The 20,930-nt window shown below is 41.8% G+C and overlaps 1 protein-coding gene across 1 annotated transcript in view; it reads right to left on the bottom strand.

Annotated features, from left to right (window-relative positions):
• LOC126175854 (zinc finger protein Helios-like) overlaps window positions 1-20,930 on the bottom strand; it is a 72,663-nt gene that overhangs the window by 27,841 nt on the left and 23,892 nt on the right. Inside the window, exon 3 of the mRNA XM_049922860.1 lies at window positions 13,499-13,739. Within this exon, the coding sequence (XP_049778817.1) occupies window positions 13,499-13,739 (241 nt within the window). The remainder of the gene's footprint in view (window positions 1-13,498; window positions 13,740-20,930) is intronic.

The raw sequence follows: 20,930 nt of genomic DNA, 5'->3' as shown, positions 1-20,930 counted from the left end.
CAGGGAGTGGCAACTGACCCCTAACATAGACAAATGCAATGTATTGTGAATACATAGAAAGAAGGATCCTTTATTGTATGATTATATGATAGTGGAACAAACACTATAAAATATCTGGGAGTATGCGTGCAGAACGATTTGAAGTGGAATGATCATATAAAATTAGTTGTTGGTAAGGCGGGTACCAGGTTGAGATTCATTGGGAGAGTCCTTAGAAAATGTAGTCCATCAACAAAGGAGGTGGCTTACAAAACACTCGTTTGACCTATACTTGAGTATTGCTCATCAGTATGGGATCCGTACCAGATCGGGTTGACGGAGGAGATAGAGAAGATCCAAAGAAGAGCAGCGCGTTTTGTCACAGGGTTATTTGGTAACCGTGATAGCGTTACGGAGATGTTTAGCAAACTCAAGTGGCAGACTCTGCAAGAGAGGCACTCTGCATCGCAGTGTAGCTTGCTCGCCAGGTTTCGAGAGGGTGCGTTTATGAATGAGGTACTGAATATATTGCTTCTCCCTACTTATACCTCCCGAGGAGATCACGAATGTAAAATTGGAGAGATTCGAGCGCGCACAGAGTCTTTCAGAGCGTCGTTCTTCCCGCGAACCATACGCCACTGGAACAGAAAAGGGAGGTACTGACAGTGGCACGTAAAGTGCCCTCCGCCACACACCGTTGGGTGGCTTGTGAAGTATAAATGTAGACCCAACCCAACCGCCGATACACTATATGTTCCAGCAGCTTACAAAGAAAGTTGGTGAGTCTGATGGGCTGATAGCTATCCACATCAAGTGGGTTTCTGACAGATTTGTGCACTGGTATGATGGTGCTCTCCCACCTGTACAATGGAAGGATGCCATCGCACCAGATCCAGTTGAAGATCACGAGGAGATTTCGCTTATAGTCAGATGAGAGATGTTTAATCATCTGACTGTGGATCTGATCTGGCCCGGGAGCTGTCTCGTGGCATTGTGAAAGAGCACTGAGGAGCTCCCAATCTGTAAATGGGGCATTGTAGGGTTCACTGTGGCATGTACTGAACGAGAGAACTTTCCTTTCCATACACTGTTTGAGAGTGCGAAAGGTTGTGGGGTAATACTCCGATGCAGAGGCGCGAGCATTGTGCTCAGCAATCACCTTTGTGTCGGTAGATAACACATCATTTATGTTACCACCGGGAACACCTGTTGGGGTCTGGTACCCAAAAACTCATTTGATCTTTGCCCAGATTTGAAGGCAATGTATGGCACCCAATGGTCGAGACATATCTCTCCCAACACCCCTGTTTCCATCTTTTGATAAGCTGGTGATGCGGGCACAGAGCGGGCTGTGAGGCACTCCAGGGAAGAGTGCCGCTTATGCTGCTGTAAAGCTTGCCGACGCTCCTTAATTGCCTCAGTGACTCCCGATGACCACCAAGGCACTGTCTTTCGCCAGGGCACCCTAAAGAACGATTGATCGTGTTTTCTGCCACCGAAATGATCGTTGTAGTTACCTACACAACCACCACATTGATGTTACCATGTGGGGGAGATTCAACGGTGACAGCAGAGGTGAAAGCATCCCAGTCTACCTTGTTTAAAGCCTATCTGCATACTGAGGTGTCTGTGGGCCTGGCACCTGGGCAGTGACAGGAAGATGGGGAAGTGGTCACTACCACACAGGTATTCATGTGCTCTCCAGTGGAGAGATAGGAGAAGGCCAGGACTGCAAACCAAGAGATCAATGGCCAACAATGTGTCATGTGCCACACTGAAATGTGTGTAGGCACATATATTTAAGAGGCAGACGTCGAGTTGCGACAGTAAATTGCTGACATCTCTGCCTCAGCCAGTAAGCATGGTGCCACCCCACAAGGGGTTATGAGCATTAAAATCTCCCAAAAGTAGGAAAGGTTTAGGGAGTTGATCAATCAGTGCAGCCGTTCAGGGGTACTGCACCATCTGGAGGAAGATATACCTTGCTGACAATTATTTCCTACATTGTCCTTACCCTAACAGCCACAGCTTCCAGAGGGGTTTGAAGGGGCGCAGGTTTACTGCATACTGACACTCCATAATAGTCACTACAGTTCTTGTAATATCCCCTATAGCTGCGAAGGGCAGGGGTCTGCATTTCTGGGAACCAAGTTCCCTGAAGGGCAATGCAGAAAGCAGGTATAAAGCTTAAGAGTCACCATAGCTCAGCCAAGTGGTGGAAAAAACCACCACAGTTCTACTGGAGGATGACATTATCATGAGTATGGGAAGGCAAGAAGGGCGTAAGGAGGCAGGTTAGGCCTCAGGGTCACCTGTTGCCTCCGACTGAGTATTTGTAGCCATTTCTATGGTGGATGAGGCATCAGTGAGATCCAGGTCCGCTTGTCAGACTGCAAGAGGAGATCGCGATGGAAAATGATCCCTTGGATCATGTTGAGGCTTTTATGGGGATTGATGGAAACAGGAATATCACCCAGCTTGTCACAGGCAAGTAATTCTCAGGATTGGGCTGGGGACGCTGTCTGAATCAAGACTGCGCTGTTTTGCATCTTGGGCACCGCTGTCACTTCTCCAAACTTATCCTCAAGGTGTTCAACAAAAAATTGAGGCTTCGTAGGTAGAAAGGAGTCCCCATCAGTTCTGCTACAGACTAAAAACCGAGGCAAATATGGCTCTCTCCATTCTGTAGCCCTACATTCCCCCCATGCTACAGTGATGTAGGGAAACAATTTAGGGCCACACCTGTTGGCATTGTGACCATAAGCACCAGCAAGAGATGACTTAGTTCGCTTCATTGCAGGTCATTCGCCCTGATGCCACCCACTCCGATCAGGGGCTCTCTCTGTGGGTGTTACCCCAGCCACAGCAAAGGCCAACTGGCATGATGGCCATTGCCGGGAGTCTTGATGCCCCAGGAAGACAGGCATCTACTCCTTGGCATACATGGGGAGTTTACAGCTCAGGCATCAGCAGTGTGATCCCTGTGTTGTCCAGGGGTGACCACTAAATGGGTACATGATGGCCCCACCACAACGGACTGGCTGCCGTGATGGATATTGGGTGCAGAGAAATCCAATACTGTCATGGGGGTGAAAGAGAACAGGAGAGAACGGAAGAAGATGACATATCCCGAACAGTGTCCTCGCCCAAATAGTTGAATCGCAGGTGGAAATGCAAAGCCATGACAAGATATTCAGATCAAATCTAACGGCACTATGGATAATTTGTGCACCATGTAAGGCGTCCTCCTCCATATGGCCTGCACTTCTGTAAAATTTTGAAAGTGGCAGGTCAAACCATAGAATAGGACCTGAACTCATAGGTCCGAAAAGTGTGAGACTCCTTTTAGTCATCTCTAATGACAGGCAGGAATATCTTGGGCCTATTCTAAACCCCGGACCTACAGGCGGTGCTCAGCTCAGCAATGGCTGATTTAGTTACCTGTCTTAGTCGGGTGTGCCTCTGATGTTCTTTGCATCTGATGTCCACTGTCCTAGTTGTTTAGTCAATGTACAACATGCCACACTGGCATGGTATATTACAAATTCCTGGTTTTCATTGTCACAGGTCATTTTTCATGGTTCCCATTAGTCCTCTTATTTTGGTAGGTAAACAGAACATACACTTGATGTTGTACTTCCTGAGAATCCTGCTGATTTTGGGAGAAACAGATTCCACATAGGGCAGGTACACCACAGTCTTTGTCACATCTTGTTAGTCTTCTAGGCCGTGCGGTGGGGTGCCTGTGTATCTATTCTTATGGAACACTGATCACAGATGCTCTTTTTCTACTGCCAAACTATCTGAGTCTGACAAGGTGTGTGCCCTGTGGACCAATGTCTTCATGAACTTGAACTTCTGCACTGGGTGATGACAGCTGCTGACTTGCAGGCATAAATCAGTGTGTGTAGGTTTGCAATACACACTGTGGTCATCTGAGCCATTTGCCCCCCTTTTGACAAGAACATCCACAAATGGCAACTGACCATCCTTTTCCAGTTATATGCTGAACTTAATAATTGGTTGACATGAATTCACATGTTCCAGAAACTCACTGATCTTATCTCCACCACGAGGAGCACCTAGCAGGTCTCCCGGTGAGTTTCTTCTGCCACATTTGGTGGAAGGGCATTGACTACTTGCTCCACCGAACTGAATGAAATCTGAAATGGGCACATTTCTAGGGGTCACTGAGAAGCTGAGGCCCCTGCTGTGTACCTTCAGAGTAGTGTCAGTAAACTTATTGCCACTTATGTTAATCACAGTGTGAGTGTTCTTCATCTGCTGTGTTTTTTTACTCATGCAGTCAAACACTGCAGACTGGCATGCTGTGACATTCTTCTTGGTACACACCAATAGAGACCAGGAGGCACTGTCTACCCAGTCTCAATCTTGAGCTGCTAATGTGGCTGCCATATAAAGGTGAAGGTGTAAAAACTCCCTAGCTACCACGTCTACCCTGTGGTGCATACCCCAAATCCTTTCTCTCACAAGTGCCATGTTTGCTTAACATTTTATCTTGTTCACCACTCTGGAGTTGATGAGATGCTTAATTCTGGTGAAAACTGGTGCTACATCACCATCTTGACATCTCAGCAGTAAAGTGAGAGAACTCAGCATCCTCCCTTTCCTCTGTCAAAGCTTGTCCAGCTTCTTGGTATTTTGGTACGTCTCCTACCTGTAGAACCTCTTGATGTAATTCATCAGACTTTCCCAGTGATCAAGGACATCTTGAGTCTCAGGTATGCTCTCAGATTTCAGCATCATTCCTCTGTATTTCAACACCATGACTAGTCATCTTCATCAGATGCTACCCGAGACTGCTCGTCGATTGGAACGGCTCCAGCATTTAGACCCATGCTCTTCCACCTTCTCATTATCAATTTCATGCTTTCCATCTGCAGTTCACTTCTGCTAGCGTCACATCAACTCAAGAGCAACAAACAAGATAAAATGTCAGGTGAGTATGGCACTTGTGAGAGAGAGGATCTGAGATTTGTGCCACAACATAGACCAAAGTGAGCTTTTATACCTTCACCTGTACGTGGAGACCTCCTAAGAAGCTGAGGACTGGGACTGGGTAGGCAGTGTCCTCCTGGTCTCTAGTGGAGTAAGTGAAGTAAGAAAACATAGCATCTACATCTACATCTGCAAGATACTCTGCAAGCCACCGTACAATGTGTGGCAGAAGGTACCCTATACCACTACTAGTCATTTTCTTTCCTGTTCCACTTGCAAATAGCGGGAGGGAAAAATTAATGCCCATATGCCTTAGAATGAGCCCTAATTTCCCATATCTTACTTTCATAGTCCTTATACACAATGTATGTTGGCGGCAGTAGAATTGTTCGGGAGTCAGCTTCAATTACTGGTTCTCTAAATTTTCCCCATAATGTTTCTCAAAAAGAGCCTCATCTTCCCTCCACAGATTCCCATTTGAGTTCCTGAAGCATTTCATAACACTTGCGTGTTGTTCAAACCAACCAGTAACAAATATGGCAGCCCGCCTCTCAAGCTGTTCAATGTCTTCCTTCAATCTGACCTGGTACAGATCCCAAACACTTGAGCAGTACTCAAGAGCTGGTCACACCAGTGCCCTATATGCCATCTCCTTTATAGGTGAACCACTCTTTCCTAAAATTCTCCCGATAAACCTAAGTCAACCATTCACCTCCCCTACCACAGTTCTCACATACTTTGTTTCATCTCATATCGCTCTGCAACATTATATTTAAAAGACTTGACTCTGTCAAGCAGGACACTAGTAATACCATATCCGAACATTACAGGTTTGATCTTCCTACTCATGTTTACACATTTAGGGCTAGCTGCCATTCATCACACCAATTAGAAATTTTGTCTAAGCTGTCTTGTATCTTCCTACAGTCACTCTTTCCTGTTCCACTCGCAAATAGTGGGAGGGAAAAATTAATGCCCATATGCCTCACAATGAGCCCTAATTTCTCATATCTTACTTTCATGTACATCTTACTGTATGCCACACATCATCCACAAACAGCCACAGACAAATTGCTGCCTATCCTGTCCGCCAAATCATTTATCTGTATAGAGAACAGCAGCAATCCTATTACGCTTCCCTGGGGCACACATGATGATACCCTTGCCTCTGATTAACACTTGCCTTCAAGGACAACATACTGGGTTCTATTATTTAAGAAGTCATTGAGCCACTCACATATCTGTGAACTTCTCGGTAAGTCCACCTTTTTAGAGATGGTTGCGTGACTTGGCTGTTCAATAGAGGATGTCAAACTGAACACCTTTCAGCCATCAAATTTCCAACCTTATTGTATTTGGCAACCAGTCTCAGTGTTTTACTATGCCATTTTCAGGCCCCTGACCAATGTGTATGAAGAATCTACCTTAGTTGTGATCAAAACAGGCACCAGCAATACTGATATTAGTCGATACTTGCTAAAGTGATCGCTTCAACTATCACCTGCTGACTCAGGCAATGTGTCAAATGCTTTCCAGAAATCTAGAAATAAAGAGCCTGCCTGTTGCCCTTCATCCATAGTGTGCAATATATCAAGTGAGGAAAGGGCAAGCTGAGTTTATCACGAGCGATGCTTTCTGAAACAGGGCTGATTCGTGAGTATAAGCTTCTCAGTCTCAAGAAAATTTATTGTATTTGAATTGAGAATATGTTCAAGGATTCTGCAGCTAGCAGAAGCTAGGGATATTGGTCTGCAATTTTGTGGGTCTGTTCTTTTACTCTTCTCATATACTGGAGTCACCTGTGTCTTTTTCCAGTTGCTTGGGACATTGTAGTGGGTGAGAGATTCACAATAAATGCAAGTTAGGTAAGGGCCAATGCCATAAAGCACTCTTTGTAAAATTGAATTGGGATTCCATTCAGACCTGGTAATTTATTTACTTTCAAATCTTTCAGTTGTTTCTTATTACTATGTCATCCACATGGGAGTTTGTCTGATGGTCAAATGATGGTATGTTTGTACAATTCTCTAGTGTGAACAATTTCTTGAATATAAAATTTAAAACTTTGGCTTCCATTTTGCTATCTTTAACTGCCACACCAGACTGGTCAATAAGGGACTGAATGGAAACCTTAGATCTGCTTAGCGATTTTACATAATACCACAATTTCCTTGGATTCTCTGCCAGATCTTTTGCTAAGGTGTGACAGTGGTAGATATTGTATGTTTTGGGCATAGCTCTTTTCATAGATACCTGAATTTCTGCTAACCTTCACTTGTTGTCATTTGTACATTCCCTTTTGAAGCAAGAATGCAACAGCCTCTGCTTACTCAGGATCCTCCAAATTTTGTTATTAAACCATGGTGGGTCTTTTCCAACCTTTATCCACTTACTAGGCTCATAACTCTTCAGACCACGATTTACAATCTGCTTAAACTTTGACCATCTTACTGTAACTAAGTGATGCCAGTTCACTGTCTAAGTGAGATACTAATAACTGCTTATCTGCTCTATCTAGCAAAACACTCTGCTAGCCTTCTTGACTGATTTATTAACTTTTGTAATCATAGTTGCTATAATGACATCATGATCACTAATCACCGTTTCTATACTGACACTGTCACTAAGGTCCAGCCCATTTGTAGCTACAAGGTCTGAGATATTTCCACTGTGTGTGGGCTGCCGAGCTAGCTGCTCAAGACAGTTATCAGAAAACACATTCAAAAGTATTTCGCATGACTATCTGTCTGTACCCCTCCCAATGAATCCATAGACATCCTAGTCTATACTCAGTATGTTAAAGGCACCTCTAACTAGTATTGCATGATCTGGGTATTTATGCGCTACTGATCCTAGACTCTTTGAATGACTACAACTGTCACACAGCAGAATTAGGTGACCAGTAAAAACATCCAACACCTACACCTGTTACATGCAACGAGATAACTTCACTGTCTAGCTGTCCAGTAGATGGAGGATACTCACATTGTGATTAATCTAAGTGGCAAGCAGTTTGAGTACACCACTACAAAGATACTCCGCAGGGATCTCAACTTTGCAATGACTCCAAATGTGCCCATTTCAGGTTTCATCAGTTCATTGGAGCAAGTAGCCAACATATTTCCACCAAATATGGCAGAAAAAAATTTGCTGGGAAACCTGTAGGCACTTACTAGGACAAAGCCTCCAGAAAATACATCTCAAGTGAGGAGTGATGGCAGTCAAGAGGCTCTGGGAAGACAGGGGCATCATAATTTAGCCAGCACACAAAGGGAACTCTACAGTCATTTTACAGCAGGCTCATTATGGTGAGAAAATGCATCAACTTCTGGATGACCCTGCTTACAGACTTTTGTCATGTGACCCAATGGACAAAGTGGACAAGAAGACCAGAGCTCTCTTGAAGGAAATCAGTGTGCCTGACAAGGTGACTAAACAATTATGAATGGGATTCTCAGTTCCACCTAGACTATAACGGCAGCTGAAAGTACGCAAAGAAAGCAAGCCAACACACCCAAATGTCAGCAACATTGGTGCATCAATGTACCCAATAGCAAAGTTTTTGAAGAAACTGCTGTTCCCGCATGTAGAGAAGAGTATTCACCACATCCACAACTTGGCAGACTCCTTGGAATATCTCAAGCAACTACATATCACAGCACTGATGTGGTATCCCTGTTCACTAGGATGCCACAGACAGACTCATTTTAATTGACTGCAGAGAAATTTGGTGATGCTTTGTTGGATCTCTTCAGACATACAGTGAAATCAACTTATTTTCTTATGGGAGGCAAATATTACGAGCAAACAGAAGGTGTAGCCACGGGCATCTCTCTGTCTCCAGTGGTTGCCAGTATGTTCATGGAGAGATCTAAAAAGGCAGCATTATAAATAGCTAGATAAAACCCATATGCTCCTTTGGGTATGTGGATGATACTTTGTGATCTGACCTCATGGTGGGAATAGGATCAAAGAGTTTCTGGAACATCAGAACTCGTGCCAACCAAATGTTAAGTTCACCATATGAGAATGGATGGCCTGTTGCCATTCCTGAACATATTTGTCAGAAGGAGGGCAGATGGCTCAGCTGACCACATTGTGTATGACAAACCTACATACACTGATTTATGCCTGCAAACCAGCAGTTGTCATCACCAAGTGCAGAAGTTCAGGTTTCTGAAGACATTGGTCCACAGAGCACACACTTTGTCAGACCCTGATCGTTTGGCAGTGATTAGTGTTCTGTAAGCATAGATACACAGCCAAACAAATTCAGAAGACCTTCCAATCAGCCACTCTGCCACGTGATCTAGAAGAATAGCAAGATGTGAGAGAGACCGTGATGTACCTGCCCTATGCAGAATCTATTTCTGCCAAAATCAGCAGAATTTTCAGACAGCACAACATCAAGAGTCTGTTCTGTTCACCTACCAAAATAAGAGGACTACTGACTAATGTGAAAAATGACCTGCAACAATGAAAACCAGGAATTTATAATATACCTTACCAGTAGCATGTGATACATTGGCCAAACAACTAGGACAGTGGACATCAGATGAAAGAAAATCAGACTGACACAGACAACAAAACCAGCCATTGCCATCGCTGTCTAGAACTCAATTATTCCATGAACTGTGATGAAATGAACATTCTGGCAGATACTGGGTCAGTGTTATAACAGAGCCTATAGAGATAAAGTTGATGGAAAACCTCATGAATTGGGACACTGGATCCCAAATCAGTAGAGCGTGGGATCGTGCACTGGAGTTGCTGAAAATAAAATGGCACAGCAGTAGCAGAACTCCACCAAAAGAAGAACTGAAGATGTGGCCTTGGGAAATGAGCCCAGATAGAGAACCAGGCAAATCAGACCAAAGATGGAACGTTGCACGGTGCCACTAGTGAAAGCAGACTGCAAAGGAAACACTTAGAACTGCACTGAACCAAAAATAGAATGCCATTGTGCAGACAGGAGCACAGGATCAAAGATGAAACACCAGTGTTCAGTGTGGCACACCAAACGAAAGAGAAAAAACCTTAGAACATTTCTAGCAGGAGTGGACAGCAGTGGGAACAGCTAGAGCTGTAGCGGACTGAAAATGGAACACCAGTCCACAGACAGGCACTTTGGACTGAAGAGTAAACACCTGAGAATGCTGCTACTGGGAGCAGACTGCAGACAGAACACCTGGAACTGACAATGGAAGGGAAAGAGTGAAGGTACAAATACTGGACCTGTTTCACTTGACGAACAATCTCAGCACCTGATGAAGATAACGAATCATGGTATCAAAATATCATGCATGAATTACGCTGATATCCAGCAGAATACCCAACACCTCAAGATGTTAACAGATTGCCCAGAAAGTCTCAAGAATTACAGAGTCAAAGAGAGTAATGAGAATGAGATAATTATATGGACATATGGCGTACTACACAAAAGTAAAAAGAAGTCAATGGACATGAAAATGTAGTTGTAATCATATTTTCTAACCACTCCTAAATATTCTTAAGTTTTATTGCAAAATATTAACTGAAACTGCCTTGTTGTTGATGTTGTGGTCTTCAGTCCAGAGACTGGTTTGATGCTGCTCTCCATGCTACGTTATCCTGTGCAAGCTTCTCCATCTCCAAGTACCTATTGTAACCAACATCCTTCTCAATCTGCTTAGTGTATTCATCTCTTCATCTCCCTCTACAATTTTTACCCTCCTCGCTGCCCTCCAATACTAAATTGGTGATCCCTCGATGCCTCAGAACATGTCCTACCAACTGATCCCTTTTTCTAGTGAAGTTGTGCCACAAATTCTGCTTCTCCCCAATTCTATTCAGTACTTCCTCATTAGTTACAGGATCTACCCATCTAATCTTCAGCATTGTTCTGTAGCATCACATTTCAAAAGTTTCTATTCTCTTCTTGTCTAAACTATTTATCATACATGTTTCACTTCCATAAATGGCTACATTCCATACAAATACTTTCAGAAAAGACTTCCTGACACTTAAATCTACACTCGATGTTAACAAACTTCTCTTTGTCAGAAACGCTTTCCTTGCCATTGCCAGTCTACATTTTATATCCTCTCTACTTTGACCATCAACAGTTATTTTGCTCACCAAACAACAAAACTCATTTACTACTTTAAGTGTCTCATTTCCTAATCTAATTCCCTCAGTATCACCTGATTTAATTCAACTACATTCCATTATCCTTGTTTTGCTTTTGTTGATTTTCATGTTATATCCTCCTTTCAAGACACTATCCATTCCATTCAACTGCTCTTTCAGGTCCTTTGCTGTCTCTGACAGAATTACAATGTCATCGGCAAACCTCAAAGTTTTTATTCCTTCTCCATGGATTTTAATTCCTACTCCAAACTTTTCTTTTGTTTCCTTTATTGCTTGCTCAATATATAGATTGAATAAAATCGGGGATAGGCTTCAACCCTGTCTCACTCCCTTCCCAACCACTGCTTCCCTTTCATACACCTCAACTCTTATAACCGCCATCTGGTTTCTGTACAAATTGTAAATAGCCTTTTGTTCCCTATGTTTTACCCCTGCCACCTTCAGAATTTGAAGAAACTGCCTTAAGAAAGAACAATTAAGGGTGGTTTGAAAAGTTCTCAGAATCGCCACGAGAGGTCAGCACTAGTGCAACGAGCTGTTCACATGATATTCATTGAACTGCTGCCTGTAAACAAGTGCCACGTCAGTGTTCTTGGAAGAGAGCTGTGGTGGTGACGTTGCTCTGTTGTTGTTCCAGCATAGTGATTTGTGACGGTGGAAAAATTCGAGATTCGAGCAGTGATTAAGTACTTCATAAAGAAAGGTATGAGAGCAAAAGACATTCACGCCGATTTCCAGAATACACTGGGGGACTCTGCTCCTTCATATTCAACTGTTTCTAAGTGGACAAATGAATTTAAATTTGCTCTGGAGAGCTTAGATGATGATCTGCACAGTGGTCAGACAAGATGTGTCACTACTCCGGAAATCATTGCAAAAGTTCACAAAATGGTAATGGAGAATAGTTGATTGAAAGTGCATGAAATTGCTCACGCTTGCCAGAAGTCATCTGAAAGGGTATATAACATTTTAACTGAAGAATTAGAAATGGAAAAATTAACTGCAAGATGGGTACCACGACTCTTGATGCTGAATCAAAAATGCATGAGAAGGGACATATCAGAACAATGTTTGGCCCATTTTAGGAGAAACAAACAAGATTTTTTGTGCCAGTTTGAGACCACAGACAAAACCTGGGTGCACTACTATACCCAAGAGACAAAATAAAAGTCAAGGCAGTGAAAACATGCTGATTCTCTGACACAAAATAAAGCAAAGACAATTCCTTCAGCGGGAAAGGTCGAGGCATCAGCGTTCTGGGATGTGAAGAGGATTCTGTTTGTAGATTATCTCCCCACTGGGCAAACAATTACTGGAGAATACTATGCTAACCTCCTGGACAAATTGCAACAAAAGATATATGAAAAAAGGCCAGGTTTATCAAGGAAGAAAGTAATCTTCCATAAAGACAATGCGCATCCACACAAATGTGCCATTGCCATGGCAAAATTACATGGACTAAAGTATGAACTGTTGTCAAACTCACCTTATTCACCTGATATGGCTCTGTCAGACTTCCATCTCTTTCCAAAACTGAAAATGTTTCTTGGTGGACAAAGATGCCCTTAAAACGAAGAACTGATAGCTGGAGTTGACAACTATTTTGCAAGCCTGGAGGAAACTCATTTTTGAGATGAGATCAAGGCACTGGAACATCGTTGGACCAAGCGCATTAATCTACAAGGAATCTACATTGAAAAATAAAAAAGGTTTCAGTGATGTAGGTACTTTCTTTCCATTCCATTCCAAGAACTTTTCAAACCACCCTCATACAACATAATTGTGGAAATATGAATATGTCACAAGATAACTGAAAATGTTTTAAATCACAAAATTTCAGTGTTTGATAGTGCATCCCTTTTCAAAATGTCATGAAATATCAATAGCAATGTTCATACTGTATAAATGTAACTGAAGATGCATAAAAATTTCTTCATTCTGTCCCACAGCTTCCATCATTCACAGTTATCCCTCCTCGTGGTTTCAAAAAAGTTCTGTTTTTCCCTCTAGAAGTGTTACAAAGTGGGAATAAAAATTAAAGATTTGTGAAACTCAGGCAGTAAATATAAATATCTTACCATTAGATACTGTGGTGTCTATTCCATGAAACACAAATTTAAAAAATGAAAAAAGTTATAATTGTTGAAGAAGGAAACACTGCTTGCAGTCAAATGTTACTTTAAAGAAATGAAAAAAAAGAAAAAAAAATCAAAGAAAGCTGCAGCTACACAGCTATATATTTTGCGTAATACAGCAACATTGCAAAAGTTTGACAATAATGATTCTCCCAGCAAAGTGGTGCAGAAAATAGGAGAAAACAACACCAAACCAGCATAAATAAGCAATTTCAGATGAAAGTGCTAGGAAAAGTTAGATTTCATAGTATTTCTGATTGAGCTTAATAATTTGCGTTGAAATTTTTCATACGTACTTGGCTAGGTGAAAATGGCGTTGGAGCATCAGCCATTGATATCTCAACATGTGGTGTCAGAAAATGCATTGGTGGAGTAGCATTGTCAATGGACCTGGCACCAACTGAATCTCCACTGTCACTGTAAGTAGCAGCCACACTAACACCACATGTCATCTCCATAGGAGAGCAGTGGCCAGCTGGCATGACAGATGAAGCGCCTGCCGATCCTGGCCCTGGGTTGTCGAGATCTATACCATGCCTGAAACAAAATCATTCCAAGAAATTTAAAAGTAGAAAATCTACTGAAAGAGCAGTACATATGTTCCATAATGTACATAGAATTAAGGATGCACTGGGCCCAAAAAACACAGTTTTTAATGCTTATTCATCTTAAACATGAAATATAGGATCCCATGGACAAAAACAGGATAATAATTGAAAGAAAATTTGGAACTTTGCAAACCTTAGGTTTCTGTTCCTGAAATGTGAGTGACCTGTGTTAGTATTATGTTAATATTTTCAGACATAAAGCATGCAACTAAAAACTGTGAAAGATAGTGACAATATAGATTTCAGCTAATTTAAAATTAGTTTTCTTCCATTGTAACATCTTAAATTGTTCATCAACAAAAAAAAAAAAATTTTTTTTTTTTTTGAAAATATAAGTAATTGAATAGTTAAAAAATCTACTCACCACACAGCGGCAGGGAAACACACAAATAAAATGTATCACAGTTTGCTAGCTTTTGGAGCCAATGGCTCCTTCTTCTGGTAGAAGGATGGAAGGGGAAAGAATAGAGGTGAAGGACAAGGACTGGTGATGTTTAGGAAAAAGGGCAGAGTTAGGAAACGTCGCCCAGAACCTCTTGTCAGGGGAGATTTACTGGACGGGATGAGAAGGAAAGACTTATTGTTGGGTACTGCACCAGATGAGATTTGAAGACCTGAGACCTTAAAGGAGGAAAATAGAGTAATATGCAAGACAGACATTGCTGCTAAAACATTGTACACGAGCTAATAAGAACAAAAAGCTATGTATGTATGTGATAGAAGTGGGAGGGGAACAGTGAAAAATTGAAAATGAACGATGTAGGAAACTAAAATGGAGTGAAGAAAGGAATAATTGCTGTGAAGAAATTCTGAGAGCACAGAAATTAACACAAATTAATGGCAGGTGGGTGGCGAGAACCAAGGACATATTGTAGTGCCAGTTCTCATCTACAGAGCTCTGAGGAAATGGTGCCTGGGGGAAGAATCCAGATGGCATGTGTAGTGAAACAGGCGCTTAGGTCTTGACTGTCATGTTGTAGAGCATGCTCTGCAATAGGATATTGTGTGTTGCCAGTATTGACCCTCTGCCTATGCCTGTTCATCCTAACTGACAACTTGAGTGCAGTCATGCCAACGTAAAAAGTTGAAGAGTGTTTACATAAAAGGTGGTATATAACATGTGTCATTTATATACTATCAAAGGGAGAGCCACCTGTGAAATGACACGTCATATACCATCTGTTATGTAAACAATGTTTGGCCCTTTATATCGGCATGACTACCACCAAGTTATCAGTTGGGATAAACAGGCACAGGCAGAGAGTGTATACTGGCAACATACAATACCCTGTGACAGAAGACCATGATCTACCAGTTTCACAGAACTCCACAGGTGGGAACTGGCACTACAACATGTTCTTGGTTCTCACCATCCACCTGGCCTTAATTTATGTTAATTTCTTTGGTCTCAGCATTTCTTCACAGCAGTTATTCCTTTCTTCATTACATTTTAGTTTTTTATGTCTTTCATTTTCTGACCTGTCTATTTTTTGCTGTCCCCCTCCTACCTCTATCACATACAATGCACTTCACTTTTCATTGTTATTAACTCTTGCACAAGGTTTTGGCAGTAATCTCTGTATTGCATATTACCCTACCTTCCACCGTTAAGCTCTCAGGTTCTCAAAGCTCGTCTGGTGTGGTCCTCAACAATGAGCCTTTTCTTCTCATCCCAACTGGTAAGTCCCCCCTGTGGGTTCTGGGTGATTTTTCCGAACTTTACCTGTTTTTCTAAACCTCACTAGTCCTTTTCCTTCATCCCTCTTCCTTCCCCTTCAACCCATCTGCAGACAGCCACTGGCTCTGAAAGCTAGCAAACTGTAATACTTTTTATTTGTGTGTTGTCCTGCGATCTTAAATTGTTTGTGTGATTTGTGGTGTTGTTAATGTACCTGCTGTAGTGAAACACAAAGAGATGGTACTTTGTGAATATGTTGATACTATAAACAACAAAGACACAAACCACTTCCCCTATCATCTTTCCACAGTTCTTATCACATTACTAACTATCTCCTTGTTTGTCTTTGTCAACGGAACTTCTAATATACACTATGCATGTGCTCATGTCACAGTCAAACAGTACCTTTTCCACTGTCAATCTCACTCCAAACTTGTCTCATTATTATTACATGTGACTGACAACATTTTCATTTACTACTACTACTACTTGTGAGTGTAAGATATACAAACAAATAATATGGCAGTCACAGTCCTGCCATTCACTACTACTACTTCTGAGTGTAAGATATACAAACAAATAATATGGTAGTCACAGTCCTGCCATAACATGCCTCACTATGCACCTTCAGCCAGCCTGTTCAAGGAACACTCATTTCCACTCATCCACAATCTCAGGCCCTGATCTGGTTGAGATTCATTGATGACACTTTCATAATATGGATTCAGGGTCAAAATCCTTTGCCATCATTTCCCCACAGCCCCGAAGCCTGTTCTGCTATCCATTTTACTTGATACTCTTTGAATCAGTGAACAATCTTTCACTTGATGTTGAGCTGAACATCTCTGATGGCCCCACAAAAACTTACATTCATATATTTCTCACCAACAATAAAGAGTGCACTGCCAAGGGCACATTTTTGTGTGTGTTCAGGGTAAGTGTCATATGCTCTGAAGAATGTAACTTCAAAAAGTGCTACAAAGTTCAATTTTATGAGCCTATTTGCTGCTCAACACCATTATATATAAAATCAGATATGTAAAAGCCATGGATTACTCAGAAAATATCCAATCCGACATGGGAAAAAAAAAAAAATACAGAAATGCACAGAATAATAAATGAAACAGCACAATAATTTACAACAACTCCTGCACATTGAGGTCTGTGTAAATTGGAGGATGTCGGTTGGTAGCCACTCAGCATACAATGCTAGAAGGAAGAAGAAAGGATGATTGTGGCTTGACTTCCTGCTGACAATGATGTCACTAGATAAGCAGCACAATCTTTGACAGTTTCAGTGTTTGTGAAGGAAAACGGCTGTGCCCTTTCAAAGGAACCATTGTGGGATTTGCCTTGAGCAAGTTAGAAAAATCATAGAAAACCTAAATCAGAATGGTCACATGTTGATTAGAACCACCATCATCCTGAATACGAGTCCAGTGTGCTAAGCACCGTACCACCTTGGTCGGTATGCAAAGCCAAATAAAGTGTATTAATGCTTTATTGTACTATTATATGATATTCAGAATTTTGATTTGTTTTTCAGTGTGTCCGCCAATAAAGAAATCTTGCAAACTTATTGTAAGAATGAATATTAATAAAAGATGGGAAAACCTTGGGCACTGACAGTATTTCCATTAGCTATTTTAATGACTTTGGAATTCTGGTAGCTTCATTTTAGTTCTGTTCCTCAGCAGTCTGAGGAAAGACAGTTCAATCAGCATATTTTTCCAGAAAATAAACCTGGATTCTGAAATGTACCCATCTACTTCTACATTTTTTAAACCTTTATCTCTAGATTTTTTTTGCATATTTTTTAACTTCATATACAAATACAGAAATAGCACCTTCTTTCGAGTGAACACAAAGATAAGTATAAACCTGCATAGAATTTTGAACCAAAATTTGTGAGAAAAGTTACTTCTGTTCACTTGACACAAGGCCAAACTCTTTCAGGATTATACTTGTATAAAGTCGGTAATTCTCATTTTTTAAGAAAAAGGAACAATATTTTCCAATGCCTTTTGAAAAATAAAAATATTTTCCTCTAAGATCTTCATCAGCCTTTTAGCATACACTGCTGGACAGGGACCTCTCTGAAGCTTTCTCATGGATTGAAATCTTGTTTACATGCATCCGTGTTGTATCTTCGTGTTTTCTAACGTCATCTACACCTTTGATTAGATCACCATCTTGCTCTCTTCCTATCGCTTGAAATCAAGCAAAGAACTATTTTAGCCCACCTATAATTCATTCTGCTATCTACATATGCCACCCATATCTGTTTCATTTTCATCAGTTATAATTACATGTTCTGCTCCATTGTGCTCCTTGGTTGTACTACTGGAGTTCCTGTCTCTTCTGACAACTATCATGTATGTCTTCACTGCTTGGTGAGAAATCCTCAGTTTTTGAGTGGTTTTGCCATTCAGAATCTATGTCTCATGACCTTAAATCAAAACTGGTTATATAAACTGACAAAATTTTCATTTCAGGCATTCCAAAATCTTATTTATGAAAACTATCGAATTTATCAAAAGCACTTCCTGTTGCGGGTTGGCAGGAGGGCCAACACCGTATTATTAGAGGAAGCCGAAAGACATGCGTTTTAGCTCATGCTGGCTGGCGTGAGGTCTGGAACAGGACACGGAAATTAGACTTTAGAAAAACGGACGTAGCTGGTGGAATACTTAACTTTAATCCATTAATGATGAGCGTCGCTCTTGACTGTACATGACTCAGTATCAATAGTAACTGGTAATGGCGCCTTGCTAGGTCGTAGCAAATGACGTAGCTGAAGGCTATGCTAACTATCGTCTCGGCAAATGAAAGCGTATTTTGTCAGTGAACCATCGCTAGCAAAGTCGGTTGTACATCAGGGGCGAGTGCTAGGAAGTCTCTCTAGACCTGCCGTGTGGTGGCGCTCGGTCTGCAATCACTGATAGTGGCGACATGCGGGTCCAACATATACTAGCAGACCGCAGACGATTTAAAGGCTACCACCTAGCAAGTGTGGTGTCTGGTGGTGACACCACACTTCCAGTCTATTTTTATTCGTCTGTTGAAATTCTTTTTCTGTCTTTCCAGTCAGTCTTTTTAACTGCACCAAAAATTAAAACTCATGGATTATTTCTACAACTTTGCTGTTAATCTGTACTATTTTCTTTTCACTATGTTAATTACACATTATTTCAGTCTTATTATAACTGATTTACAAATCTATTTTCAAACTTGTTCTATTAAGTTCTGACAATATTTGTTGAAGGATATTTACACTGGAATAAAACAGAACAAGTTGTCAGAATACTGAAGCTGACTCAGGTAAGTATGCCTTCTTTTCCACACTTCACGTTCTGAAAACTTCCTCCATGGCTGTTAAGAATAGTTTTCGTGATATTGAATCTCTCTGTCTGAGTAATATTTTGCAAGCTTTTCTCATGCATTTCATCTAAATACTGGTTGATAGCACTAGTTACAAACATATGGCATGATTTGGCAGTATGTGGAAGAACCATTTTACTAAATCTTTATGTAGATAATAAACAAATGTCTTTACAGGTACTATCCTCTTACTAAACTATGGAAAATCCATGATGGAATACTGACAATATTATGGAAAGGATAGAGTGTTACTCAGTATATTGTAGAGATGTTAATTTGCAGTTAGGCTCAACAAGAACACTGTCAAACAAGTAAGCTTTTGGCCATTTGACTGTGTTTTTAATGTGCCTATCTGCAACTCAACATCTCCGCTGTGTGATGAATAGCAATTTGTCCTTTCCATAATACTGTTAGTCCCCTTACTAAGTGATTTATGTGAAGAACAGTTAGTATCACATTAAAACTGATATCTCTTTGAAGGGTGAGCATCATTGTAACCTATCACATAAGTAGACACTTTGAAAGGACTGTGATCACTGTTTTACCACTCAAGGATGGTAGTTCTCTCAACTAACCACTTAATTGACGACTATGTTTCACTAGACAGCAAGAGAACCACAGTGCAGTATTTCTGCCATGTATTTATGACATGAACTGATGCTCAGTAGGTTAACTACTGAGTACCACAACACCCTAATTCAGTAGTTAACCTTTCCTCCAAACCTCTCTCCCAATCCGAAACCTCTGTCCTATCCAAAGGCCTCACCTTCAGCCCCACTCCCCGATTCAACCAAACAGCCCTCGTCAAAGATTTACTGTCCTACACTCGTACTCTCTCCTGGAAGTATCACTTTGCCACGAAGAAAAATGATCCTAATCCTACCCCTAATGATCCAACTCCCCAAGACACTATCCAAATTGAACCCTGCCTGGAACAGTTCCGTCCTCCGTCACAGCGGGACCCACCTCCTCTTCCTCAAAATCACCCTCTCCAAACCTTCCAGGAATTTCTGACTTCCAGCCTTGCATCTCAATCCTTCTTAAAAAACCTTAATCCTACTCCCAACATCACCACTGCTGAAGCCCAGGCTATCCGTGATCTGAAGCCTGACCGGTCCATCGTCATTCTTCCGACGGACAAGGGTTCCACGACCGTGGTACTTGATCGTCGGGAGTATGTGGCTGAGGGACTGCGTCAGCTTTCAGACAACACCACATACAAAGTTTGCCAAGGTAATCCCATTCCTGATGTCCAGGCAGAGCTTCAAGGAATCCTCAGAACCTTAGGCCCCCTACAAAACCTTTCACCTGACTCCATCAACCTCCTGACCCCACCGACACCCCGCACCCCTACCTTCTACCTTCTTCCTAAAATTCACAAACCCAATCATCCCGGCCTCCCCATTGTAGCTGGTTACCAAGCCCCCACAGAATGTATCTCTGCCTACGTAGATCAACACCTTCAACCCATTACATGCAGTCTCCCATCCTTCATCAAAGACACCAACCACTTTCTCGAAAGCCTGGAATCCTTACCCAATCCGTTACCCCCAGAAACCATCCTTGTAACCATTGATGCCACTTCCTTATACACAAATATCCCGCACATCCAGGGCCTCGCTGCGATGGAGCACTTCCTTTCACGCAGATCACCTGCCACCCTACCTAAAACCTCTTTCCTCATTACCTTAGCCAGCTTCATCCTGACCCACAACTTCTTCACTTTTGAAGACCAGACATACCAACAATTAAAGGGAACAGCCATGGGTACCAGGATGGCCCCTTTGTACGCCAACCTATTCATGGGTCGCTTAGAGGAAGCCTTCTTGGTTACCCAGGCCTGCCAACCCAAAGTTTGGTACAGATTTATTGATGACATCTTCATGATCTGGACTCACAGTGAAGCAGAACTCCAGAATTTCCTCTCCAACCTCAACTCCTTTGGTTCCATCAGATTCACCTGGTCCTACTCCAAATCCCATGCCACTTTCCTTGATGTTGACCTTCACCTGTCCAATGGCCAGCTTCACACGTCCGTCCACATCAAACCCACCAACAAGC

Source organism: Schistocerca cancellata, chromosome 3 (assembly GCF_023864275.1).
Source record: "Schistocerca cancellata isolate TAMUIC-IGC-003103 chromosome 3, iqSchCanc2.1, whole genome shotgun sequence".
In the NCBI taxonomy this organism is placed as follows: domain Eukaryota; kingdom Metazoa; phylum Arthropoda; class Insecta; order Orthoptera; family Acrididae; genus Schistocerca; species Schistocerca cancellata.
Note: the sequence above shows the minus strand (reverse complement) of the source record. Positions and strands in the feature narration are given on the sequence as shown.